The sequence below is a fragment of the Felis catus genome, chromosome D1 (assembly GCF_018350175.1).
Source record: "Felis catus isolate Fca126 chromosome D1, F.catus_Fca126_mat1.0, whole genome shotgun sequence".
Classification (NCBI taxonomy): domain Eukaryota; kingdom Metazoa; phylum Chordata; class Mammalia; order Carnivora; family Felidae; genus Felis; species Felis catus.
This window is the reverse complement of record NC_058377.1, coordinates 46466671-46479687: the sequence shown is the minus strand read 5'-3', so window position 1 is coordinate 46479687 and position 13017 is coordinate 46466671. Positions and strand designations below refer to the sequence as shown.

General features: G+C 39.2%; 1 protein-coding gene across 4 annotated transcripts in view; it reads left to right on the top strand.

Moving 5' to 3' along the window:
• The first annotated feature begins 247 nt into the window (after positions 1-247).
• The window catches only part of CCDC81 (coiled-coil domain containing 81), a 39142-nt gene continuing 26372 nt past the window's right edge, over positions 248-13017 (top strand). The window contains exons 1-3 of one of the 4 annotated variants that reach the window (XM_011286543.4): positions 248-1298; positions 8234-8295; positions 9693-9849. In XM_011286543.4, coding sequence (XP_011284845.2) covers positions 1154-1298; positions 8234-8295; positions 9693-9849 — 364 coding nt within the window. In that variant the 5' untranslated portion in view covers positions 248-1153. Of the gene's footprint in view, positions 1299-8233; positions 9332-9692; positions 9850-13017 lie in introns of those variants that run through there. The other 3 variants (XM_023239355.2, XM_019811670.3, XM_045038639.1) reach the window with 3 other exon arrangements.

Sequence of the window (13017 nt, the reverse complement as noted above, 5' to 3'; positions counted from 1 at the left end):
TTCCTTCCCTCTCTCCCCCCACTTCCCCCTTCCTTTCTTTTCTTCCTTCCTTCCTCTTTTTCTCTTTCTTTCTCCCTCCCTCCTTCCCCCTCTTTCTTTTCTCTTTCTTTCTTTCTTTCTTTCTTTCTTTCTTTCTTTCTTTTTCTCCTCCCTTCTTTTTTCCACTTGTTAATTATGCCATAAGTAGTTAGTATTCTACAGAACACACTTTGGTGAAATTCTTTGTGTCACTTTTGTTTTATTAACTCTCAGTTTCCATAGAGAATCTCAGGGCGGGTAGGGTAACTTGCCTAATATTAAGTGAGTAGTAAGTGATGGATACAAGATTCTATTTCTTGACCTGGGTGGAGTTTACATGTGTGTTCGCTTTGGGGTAATTATTAGCAGAGGGGAGGGCATTAAAACAATTCTGCAGGATGACACTCATGCCGTGTATAGGGAATAAAAAAATCACTGTAATTACAGAAACGTCAGCTCTTGCTAGTTCTTTTCTCTCCCTAGTCCGGCTCTCCATTTTCTAGGAGGGGAGTCCAGGAGAAACCAAAGATGAGAAAGAAATTCCGACTCAAAGTCAAACTTATCCGGAGACTCAAATGTCCGTTTCTAGGGTTAAAAGGTTTTCTCCAATTGATCCAAGGTGGTTACAAAAGCGACCAATTCTCTTCGCTGCCCAGGGTAAGAGGGAAGGAAAAAACAAAGTTAAAAAAAAGTTACTCCCCAGCCTCGCTGTTTGCCACTCCAGAATCCCATTGTCTACGTAGGGCTCTACCCAACATAGGAGGCGGGGCCAAGGCCATGCTTTGACACCCTAGCGACGCAGCAAGCCTTTGTTGCGTCCTAGCAACACACCACGCCCTCCCTGCGGCTGGCCTACCTTCCCTCAGTCCCATTTTCTTGCTCTTGGCTCCGCGCACGCTCTCACTCGGTGGCCCTGAGCGCTTGGGATTTTTGCATACTGGTGCAACCCAGCTCTTGGGGTTCCTGGGGTGGGAGCCACTCAGAGAGAGCCAGCACGGGGTGAGAAGGGACGGCGAGAAAGGAGGTGTTAGAAAAACACAAATCGATATTTGGTAGTTTTTATTTTAAGGTACATCCAAAGCTCTGAAGAGAGGGGCTTTGGGCGTAGGAAAAGTCACTTTTGTACAGATTTCATATGAAGAAAGAAAAGAGACCCGTCAAGGACTCAGCACCGAACCAAATGAACACCAACATATTGGACACCATCGTCCCTTCCTTGCGGGACCTGAGCAAGCCGGTGCTGCGTACTCTTCGTACTCTTCGGTCGCTGAGCCAGGAGGGTAAGCGAAGTGAGGCGAGGGCCCTGGGGGCTGAATCTTCACCTGCTTGGGGGCAGGCAGAAAACCTCCTTCCCCATCCCCTGAGTGGCCAGGTTATCTTGGCAACCAGCTAGTAATCACAGCAGGCTCCCATTGGATGCCCATAGAGTTCCTTTATTGATCGTGTTAATGAGGAAAGGGGCCAGCTGAGGATTTTGATTAAAAGTGATAATGTGTTAGCCTGGGGACTAGCACAAAATAAGTGCTCATTAAATGTTAGCTAAAAACAACCACTCCAAATGGGTCCTTCTCAGACTTCATGCAACGACATGGCTACTTTTGTTGCCCCTGATATTTTGGGGTTGTGTTAAGAAAGTGGGATGGTCATAAAAGGAACTTGGTGTTTGCAAGAAGACCTGACAGCTTCTCATAGAAACTTACTAGGCTTGATCAAAAGCATAGTTTCTTAGAAGAGTCACTCTAGAGTGACACCAAGATCTGTTTGTAAGCATTGGGAACCCTTGGGAAGAAAGGTGCTCCAGAAATGGAAACTATTATTACTATCAAGTCATTGTGACTTAGGGACGTTGCCTACACTTTAACCAAATGACTTAAGACAAAATAAATAGGAGTAGATGCCTCGTTTCTTTCCCCTGCATCACTCTTTTTCCTGTTAAAATAATTATAAAAGAAGCATTAAGTATAATGGTTTTATGGATTAAAAATATTTGCCTTATTTACAAATTTACATATAATTTATTCATTCAAGTAATTTTGAGAACCTACTGTGTTAGACACTAGAGAACTGACGGTGAGCAAAAACCTTGGAATTTACATAGTCTAGTGGGGAAGAGATATACATTAACCAAATAATCACAGAAATAAATAATAATTTCAATTAGTAAGTGCTACCGAGGAGGAGGTGCATGGTACGCTGGGAACTTTTACTGTGGTTGAGGATGGGAATGTGTGTCAAGATTTGTTGAAGAAAATAAGACGTGAGCTGAGATGTGAAGAATGAGTTGCAGTTAAATAGGTGAAATGGATCAGTGGAATAGGGAGTGGAGGGGAGGTGACAGAGTTCTTGGCAGAGGGAATAACAAGAGCACATTGATGAGAGCATGGTGTGACTGAGGAATTGAAAGAAAGTCAATACGGCTGCTCTGTAAGTGCAGAAGCCAGAGTGTTCTAAAGGAGGCTGGACAGAAAGGGAGGAGTCGGGTGATCAGGGCTTTGTAAATCATATTAAGGATAGTGGCCTTGATTTTAAGCCTGTGGAAAGCCATTAAGTGTTATAGCATGGAGATAAAGGAGGAGTTGAATGACATGATCACGTTTGTGTTTTGAAAAAATTGCTCTGGTTGCAAAGTGGGGAATGAATTAGAGGGTCAAGAACACCTATAACAGTAACTTAAATGAGACTGAATGGTAGCTTGGTCTAAATTGGTAGCAGTAAAGATGGAGAGATGTAGACAGACTGAAAGGCTATTTAGAGATTGTGGTGGTGGGCTGGGCATGGAGGGTGAGAGAGAAAGGAAGTCGCAAGGATGAGTTCTGAGTTCCTGGCTTATATAACTGAATAGATGAAGGTGGCAGTCATTGACATCGAATCCCTGGATACAGGGCAAGATTTAAGGGAAAGAAGATCCTGATTTTGAGCAAGTGAAGTGTCTCTGTGAGATATCCAAATAGGCAGTTGGATACACAGGTCAAGAACCTTAAAATGGGGAGGGTTTCCGGGATCTAAACAAACACGTGGGAGTCATCAGCATATTGGTGGTCATTAAAGTCCTGGGCACAGATGTAACCGCTGCAGCAGAATATGGAGTGAAAAATGAAGGCCTAGGGCTATATCTTTGGAAATCCCAACATTTAATGGCTGAGTTGAGGAAAATGAGAAGAAGTGGCTAGAGAGGTAGGAAGAAAATCCAGGAGAGAGGAGTGTCACAAAAGCCCATAAGAGAGGTGCTTAAAGGAGGAGAGAGTGGTCACCACTGTTAGATATGAGTAAAGGGTCAGCGAGGTGAAAGCTAAACATATCTATTGAATTTATTGACGACATTGTTGGTGACCTCAGCAAGAGCTTTATTGGTTGATGACAGAAACAGAAGTCATTATTAATGTTATTATTAAAGTCATTATTAAAATCACTATTAACTAATAAGTGACTACTTATTAATGTTCACAAATGATCCCTTGTAAAGGAGATGAGGATAAACTAATCTCAGTAAAGCCCATAAATTAACTTTTCATCATTGTATGTATTAAGTCCTGTGGCTTTCATATGTTTTTCCAAAGTTTAGTATTATGTAGTTATAGTACTTAGAAGGTCCCATCATCGTTTTGTGGATGTGACCGGGCAAAACTATTGAAGACCACATAGCTAGCAATCTGCAGAGGCAGGAAGTCTGCATGTCTTCAGTGCAACACACTGATCTTTCCACTGAACTATGCTCCTATGCTCTGGGAATATGTTTCTTTGTTCAAATCACTCTTGAATTTTTTGTTTTGTATGCCAGTATTTTAATTTTAAAAGATGTCTTATGGGACGCCTGGGTTGCTCAGTTGGCTAAGCGTCCAACTCTTGATTTTGGCTCAGGTCATGATCTCATGGTTCATGAGTTTGAGCCCACACTGGGCTCTGTGCTGACAGCGGGGAGCCTACTTGGGATTCTCTGCCTCCCTCTCTCTCTGCCCCTCCCTACTCATGCTCTCTCTCTCAAAAATAAACATTTTAAAAAATGTGTGTGTGTTGTTTTTAAAAAGAAGATGTCTTACAAAGTCAAGGGAACTTATCTCTTATATTTGGTATTAGTATCTATTTCAAGCATATATTATTCTACAATTTATAATCATATATAAAATGTAGCATTCTTGCTACCTGGCACTGTGTTTGAAAATATGGTTTTGAATGCGTAAAATGTTTAGAATTTGAAGTCAAATGGTGGTTGAACTGAGTATAGAAGGTATGTCTGGGGATTATTTCTTTATAATAATGATTCTAGGTATTTCAATATTTGATTAAAATAAATAATAACTCCAGTTTTCTCTAAAACATAAAAGTAGCATATCTTTAATTCGCTTTTTAGACTGGATTAAAATTCTTTTTGTTTTATGATTCAGTGATATCCTCTCTGACTTTGGGATGTCAGAAAAAAATCAAAGTTAAAAATCATTGTTTGTAAAATTTTCAAATCTATTCCAATTGAAATGCAGGAACCTACAACTTCCCAAAGGGAATGATGTGCATATTTTCTTTTTTCTTCAGTAAGAAACAGCAAATCTCTCAGGGTGCCTGGGTGGCTCAGTTGGTTAAGCGTCCAACTTCAGCTCAGGTCATGATCTTGCAGTTCATAGGTTCGAGCCCCACATCAGTTCTGTGCTGACAGCTCAGAGCTTGGAACTTGCTTTGGATCCTGTGTCTCCCTCTCTCTCTGCTCCTCCCCTGCTTTTGCTCTGTCTTTCTTAAAAATAAACATTAAAAAAATAGCAAATCTCAGTTTAGAATAATAAACTCTGCTTTTATATAATTTTGCCCATTAGATTCTATAGAATAAAACAACATGGCAGTCTTGGGGCGCCTGGGTGGCGCAGTCGGTTAAGCGTCCGACTTCAGCCAGGTCACGATCTCGCCATCCGTGAGTTCGAGCCCCGCATCGGGCTCTGGGCTGATGGCTCAGAGCCTGGAGCCTGTTTCCAATTCTGTGTCTCCCTCTCTCTCTGCCCCTCCCCCGTTCATGCTCTGTCTCTCTCTGTCCCAAAAATAAATAAACGAAAAAAAAAAATTAAAAAAAAAAAAAACAACATGGCAGTCTTGAATATATCGTTCAAATGAAGAAAGATGATCCTCAAATTTCCAGCTGGGCTCGGTCAAGTCTTTTCATTAGGGTTTGGTTGCAAGCTATATAGTTTCTCCTGGCTCTAATTAAATCATTTCCATTTGGTATAGATTGTTTTCCTGAAATTTGAGCTGCATATTGTGAGCCTGGGTAAAAGACTTAACAGTTTTGACTTCATAGTTTTGAAAGGTATCTATGTAAATCTGGATATGGAGATTCTGTGTTATTAGCAAATTAATGACATTTTTGGTCATGATGAAAAATTTAATTCAGTATCTAATTGGTATTGGTTGAAAGACCTTCTTAGTTCTTAGCAGCCAGAAGTAGAATTCTTTTGTCTATGGTGGTGGAGATGAATGGGGAATACAGTAGGATGGAGCGGAGTAGAGGAAAGACTTGGTTATAATAAACTGTGTATCTGTGATTTAGAGTGAAGGGTAGGATCTTTTCACCTGGCTCACTGTAGCATGTAGCCCTAGTTTCCTTGGTGGGTGAGTGAATTTCCATCACCCAACTTGTTCCCAGATACCCATGAGAATCATTCACTGCTACTTCTCATTGCCCAAACTACTCCTCCCCTGGCATAGTAATAAAAATATTTATAACCCTTACATGCTGTAATTAAAAGTACAATTTCCCTGCTTTAGGTAGTAGTTTAAACCATTAGAAATAAAAGTTATACCAATAAATCAAGCAATTTCCAAAGTGGGGAAAGAACTAGTCTTTTGCCTCCATCCATATCCCAAAGTGGCAACCTGGTAAATGTCACTGTTCTTGATTTTTTCTTTTTTAAAGTAGGCTCCACACTGGGAGCCCAAGGTGAGGCTTGAACTCATGACCCTGAGATCAAGACCTGAGCTGAGATCAAGAGTCAAATGCTTAACTGACTGAGCCACCTAAGCACCCTGTTATTGATCTTTTATTCTGAAAACTAAAACATAACACTCTGGATTTGCAAAGAGTTCATTGGAAAGTATCTTTAATACACATAATTAGGTTTGGAGTGGAGATGTCAACACTGACTTAATTTTCAGTACTTCTAAATATTAGTTATACCTAGAGTATCCCTTCATATCATGTATTTAACCCTAGTTATTGGCAACTACTTATTTTTCTACCACAGTTTCTTTTTGGAAAACAGCTCAGAACAAGAAAAACATAGAAAACCCCTCTCTGATCATTCAAAACAGATAGTAAGAAGTCTATGCACTGATTCAAATTAAGCCCCTTGGGTCCCTACCCAAAGGTCTGTTGTCAAAAATTATTATTTTAGGGCTGTCTGGGTGGCTCACTTGGTTAAGTGACCAACTCTTGATCTCAGCTGAGGTCATGATCTCACAGTTTGTGAGATCAAGCCCTGTGTTGGGCTCTGCACTGACAGTGTGGAGCCTGCTTGGGATTCTCTCTCTCTGCCTCTCTCTCTTTCAAAATAAATAAACTTTAAAAATATTACTTTAGATATAATATTAGTATATTTGTTGAAAGCAAAAACAAAGCAGATCAGAAGCAGTAAATTAGGATCAGGTCTGCAGAGCACTAGCAGTAGAGAGACGTAACAGCTGGTAGTCTAACAGTAACAAATGAGAATGAAAAGCAAGTCAAGATTTAAGCAAAAATATGGTGATCATTTTGCAATATATACAAATATCAAATCATTATGTTGTACACCTGACACTATTATTATGTGCCAAACTGAATCTCAATTTAAAAAGAATATATTGTTTTATGGGTTTAGTAATAATGTTATATGGGCTAAGGCATTTAAAGAATATCAAAGATTACTACATGCTACTCAAGGTTGATAGTACACAAAGATTCAGTGCACAAAGCAACTTAGGTCTCTGCTGTCATGGAGTTATCATCTGGGCAGAGTTGTGGAGAAAGATGATACACACACACACACACACACACACACACACGCAATCTCTATAAAGACCCCCCCCCCCCCCACTGCCCCCAACAAAGAATGAAGCAATAAAAGAAGTATAGAGACACTTAATGCCCAGACAGCAGCCTTTTATGCCTTAATGATGCTTGGCTTTACTTTTGTGTTAAAGAATGTCATAAGAATGAAGGTTTAGGGGTGTCTGGGTGGCTCAGTTGGTTGGGCAACCCACTCTTGGTTTCAGGTCAGTCTGTGACTTGTTGTGGGATCGAGCCCTGTGTCAGGCTACATGCTGAATGTGGAGCCTGCTTGGGATTCTCGCTCGCGCTCTCGCTCTCTCTCCCCCTCCACTGCCCCTCATCTGCCCCTCCCCCACTCACATGTGTGCTCTCTCTCAAAATAAATAAACATTAAAAATAAAATATGGGGCCTGGGTGGCTCAGTTGATTGAGTGTCTGACTTTGGCTCAGGTCATGATCTCATACTTCGGTTCCAGAGTTTAAGTGCCATGTTAGACTCTGTGCTGACAGCTCAGAGCCTGGAGCCTGCTTTGGATTCTGTGTCTCCCCCTCTCTCTGCCCCTCCCCTGCTCATGCTCTGTCTGTCTCTCTCTCTCAAAAATATATAAACGTTAAATAAAATAAAAAAGAATAAAGTTTTATATTTCAGAGGGCACAGACTAGACACTCAATAAATACTTTTTGAATCAGTCATTAAGAAAAAAGGGGTATGGTTAAATAGGTGATAGAGATTAAGGAGCTCACTTGTAATGAGCATCAGGTGTTGTATGGAAGTGTTGAGTCACTAAATTATACACCAGAAACTAATATTACACTTTATGTTAACTAACTGGAATCTAGAGAACTAAAAAAAAAAAAAAAAGACTAGATTATACTTGATTAACTCTATTTATAGGATAAAAGGAACTCTGTCCCACTTCTATAAAGAATAAAAGGAAATGTGCGACAGAGTTCTCTTTATCCTAGAAAGATTTTATTTAAAAATTTGTTGTTATTGTTATTTTTAAGCACATTTTTGGAATGTAAAATGGTGAGCTTTAGTTACTAGGAAAATTAACTTTTGGGAATGAACTTATTTTCTGTTAATTCTAAATTAATTAGGAATTACTATTGTTTGATTCTGCAGTTCACATTTACTTTTTTATTTATTAGCACTAGATGCTATCACATGAGTGCTTACATCAATTATTTTTTATTTCCTTTGAATTTCAGAAGTGTCTACTATCTGGGGGAATGTGTCAGAATTTGTGCAACGACAGCTATCCCTACAAAAGGCAAGATTTATACTTTAAGTTTAATGCAAGAGTCCAAAGGATCTTTCTTCCTTGGTCTTGTATAATTTTGTTGGGAGCAAGATAACAGATTTTAGAGCCATTCAATTTGACTTTCAGTCCTGTGATTTTATGATGCTCACACTATGACTTACAGATAGCAGATTTAGCAAACATGGATTTTATTCTTAGGTAATGAATTTGTAAAAGTTCTCTCTAGTGATACCAAGCAGATCACTGACTAGTCTGGATGTGTGTAGAGGAACTAGATAAATTCTGTTGATCTGTGACCTGATAGTTTCTGGCATTGCTATAGAAGGATGTAATGCTTCCTGCCATGCCTCTTCGCAGGGAATGGGTTTTAACTGAAATACAAGAAGACAATCTGGGATTGAACTCATCTTGCCAAAAATGAGAAACTTTGCCCAGACTTCAGTTTGGATGCCATGGAACTGGACAGAGATTTGGGGAGTTTGGAGGGAGCTGGGAAATTGTGAAACTTTTATATCCTACTCACAGGTCCCATTATGACAACCCGTGGGCTGAATTCGTCCTTCAAACTTATCTTGTTTGGTCTGATAATTTGAAGTAGTCATCACCAACCTAAAATTTGGAGAGTTTATATAATGTTTTGGACTTGTTTCTCTTTTCTTGAAAAATCAGCAGATTTAACAACACCAGTTTTCCATTCCTGCATGATGACACTTGGCTGGAGCCAACAATGAGCTCTTCCCTTTGGATGGGGTTTGTACTTTCTAGCCACTGCACTCTGGCTGGCTACCTTCATTCCCTTGCGTTCTTTCGTGGGTGGTGCCTGTAGGCATTTGAGTTTGTAACCCTTGAGGTGTGATATTTCCAGGGAGACAGAGGCCTAGTTTGAGAGCCAAAAGCATTTGCTTCTACCCCTCAGCCAAGATCACTACACTGTAGCAGATGCCTTGGATGCTGGATTGTCTGGTTTTAAGTGAGAGACAAAACCTAAAAGAAGGAATGAGAAAGCAGAGATTCTTACAGCTTTTTAAATTCCTTCTTTCTAATGGTAAATGATTAAAATTCAGAATTTCCCACGATTTAGGATAAGAGGAATCTTAAATATAGATTAAAAGTAGCAATGGCATCCATACAAGTTATCTTAGTCCTCACAGCCTTTGAATGGTAATGGAGATGCAGGATCTGATGTCAGAAGCATTGTAGATCAATATATTACATTTTATACTTACATGAGAACTTAGAATCGTGACATACTATAGCTGGAAGAGAGTTTAGAAATCATTGAATATTTAAGGCTTAATTGTTTTCATGGGTTTTTTTTTTGAATAGCGGTACTAAGGGTTATTTTTCCTTACCTCTTCGGTGATTTCTGATTGTTGCTCTTTTTTCCCCCTTCCTTTTTCTTTCAGGGTGTTCAGATCCCAGGGCTTGGAACTTTTACTTTCATGAGACAAAAAATTGACGTGGGAAACAGCAAGTTTATTCTGATTCAGAGACCCATATTTATCATGGCAGAGAAGTTAGTACGGACCCATGAACTCAAACAAAACAAAACATACATTCCTGGTAAATCTTTTCAATATTTAAGACATTCTCAGAAAGTTACTGGCCTGGGGATGAAAATGGAAGGGCAAAGTTTGTTCAGTTGCTGCTTTATCAGTTTGTGATTTCAGCTCACTTTTCACATGGTACCTTTGGAAGAGGGAAGGGCCAAGGTGGGAAATGATAGACAGTCTTCCTGCAGGACATTTTAAACCTCAGTAGCTTAAGAGGCAGGCATGGGAAGACTTGATGTGATATCAAGGCACATTTACATGCCACATTACAGAGTTATACAGCCTTTGTTCATTTTTTTAGACCCTCAGAAATTAAAAGTGGTTATAGAGAAAAAGTTAATTAGGGACTGTAATTAGAATTACAGTCCATATTAGCTATGAAAAAGATCACTAACTGTGTTCTATCATATATAATGTACATTATTAAAACTTAGGAGTGAGGTTAATAATTCCATAAAGACTTAATGAATACCTTATATACCTCTCACACCCTAAAATCTTCCTCCCTTGCTTTCTCCCTCCCTCCTTCCCCTTTCCTTCCTTCTGCCTCCCTTCCTTTCTTCCCTCTTTCCACAAATATTTACTGAGAGCCAACTATGTGTTAGGCCTTGTTCCAGGCACTTGAGATATAGTGATAAGCTAAAGGGACATGGTGCCTGACAGAGGATGCTTACTTACTTTCCAGCTTTGGTGTGTAGACTTGGTGACACCTCCCCTGGTTACTTAGAGGCCTTTGGGGACGTCCTTCCTGATTTTGGGGCTGTATTCATTTTAACCTTCCTTATCATCCCCTCTTGCATTGCACTCCTACATGGATAGAGACAGTCCACCCCAAATGTCAGCAGGTCAAAAGGCTAAAACTGGCCTTTACGGTAACTTCCCTGAAAGTTAATTTTCAGAGTAACTTACCACCAAAAAATGAAATATTGGAAAACCAAAAACCAACAAGTTATACTTAGAATTCATTATGCATATGATCTTTATGGTAGATCATTTTTACCTAGAATTTACCTAGCCATTTTTACCTAGAATTTTATGACAGAAGACATATAATACCCCAATTCATCAAAAACCTACCAAATAAAGTGAAAATAAAGCCGACTTGTTTTTTTTTTTTTTTTAACAAAAACATCTTGGATCTCATAGTATAGTCCAAAAAAAGTAGCTTAGATCTATAATTAATTTTTTTACAAGGCTGAAGAAATTTCAGAATTAAATATATATGATTGAATTAATTCACAAGAACAATTCTGTCTCTAGTTTAGCTTTGTGGTTATGAGTCTTCATCATTAATTAAGTAGGTAATTAATTAAACATTATACATTGGTTCTTAAAGATAATCAAGACATGGTCCTTACTTTGAAGAGCTCAAAATTTAGCATGGGAGATAAATATATAAGCAAATATTTCAACCTGATTAAATGCTGTGAAAGCAGCATTGATCAGAACTAGATTGAATGTAGGGGAGCCCAGAGGAGAGCATGCTTAACTTTGCTCAGGGAGGCTTAGGAAGATGACATATCCCAGGAGGTCTTAAAGAATGATAGGGCTTTGCTGGCATAGAAGCTGTGGGAAATATTTCAGGAACAATAAGAATAATTCAAGAATAAGAATAAGGTACTTCTCTGTGGCCAAGGCATATGATTGTGGAGGCAATTGGAGGGAATTAAGACAAAAGTGGTTGGTAGCAATTAAGTTGTAAGGGGCTATAGGCAGTATGATAAGGACTTTGGGATTCATCCTATAGGCAGTGGGGAGCCATTGAAAGTTTTTGAGCAAGGAACTGTATGTACTAGTCCAGTTTTTAATTTAGGAGGATAGTTCTTTTAATTATAGCAGTTTGATGAAATATGGTAGGAGCCTGATTGCAGTGGCAATCAGGAGGAAGATGAAGGAATCTATTTGTGAGATATTTCGTATGGAGAACTGATGGGATTTGGCTGCCAGTTGAGACTGGTGGGTAGCAAGAAGAAGGAAGGTACGTAGCATGACTCCGATTTATTGGAAAATAGATGTACGTTTTTGTCATTAACACCTTAGGGAAGCAAGGGGGAAGGCAGGTTGGGGTGGTAGATAAAATAATGAGTTAGCTTTTGGACATGTTAAATTTGAAATTCCTGTAGGGATACGTAGGTGGAGGTAGTTCCAGAGCTCAGGTGAGGGATGGAGACTAGAGGTCAGGATTTGGAAGAATTTACCTAGGAGAAGATATAAAGTAAGAGAAGGCGACAGACAAGGACAAAGTCTTGTTTAAAAACAACAACAACAGAAAACAGCACAACAAAACACCATCTTATCAGAAGTAGATGAGGAAGGAAATCAGCAAAGGAAACCAAAAAAGAGGAAATTGGAGAACCAAGAGTGGTGCCATGGATACAAGAGCATAGAGAGGGCACGGTCAATGGAGGTTACAGAGAGGTCATGAGATTAAGATTTGCAATGTATCCATTGGCTTGTCCATTATGAGATGATAGTGTCCCTACTGAAGTAAGTGGGCTAGAAGACAGATTGAAGAGAGACATTGGATAAATGGGAGGGAACAATCCATAGGCAGGCAATATAGCATTTTCTTTTAAGAACTTCATTAAAAAAATGGAGGGAGGTGGTATAGAATCACCATCAAATTGTACAGAAGACCATGGCTGATATAGGGAAGCTTGTGTTTTGCAGATATTAATCTTCATCATCCAGCACCATTGGGCACTTGGAAAGCTATAAATTAATGCTTGCTCAATGAATGTTTAGAATGTTCTTTCTATCCTGTTCCTCTATTAGTGGATCTTGTTACTGCCTCTTTTCGGATTTATTATCTTGATCGCCTGTGTTATTTATCCCCTTTTTTGACTGGTGATCTGTTCTTGTGGAATAGACCCTATGCTTATTTTTATGCTAGATATACCATATTCCTTTGCAATGTCATTTAGGGATTCATTAGGGAGAAAAAGCAAGTTATCCAGTCTGATACCCTCTGATAAGACACTTTCATTTGAAGGTAACATCTACTGAACTATCTTTTCAAAACACTTGACATTTATGGATATTTATAAACATTTAAAAATGATGTGATAATTGGAGGAGACAGGCAAGTGTATTGCTACAGTGTGTCCTGAGAGATAAGAGGGCTGAAAACTTCAGAAAACCCTCTGATGAAGAAATGCAGTTAGTTATTACATTGTCT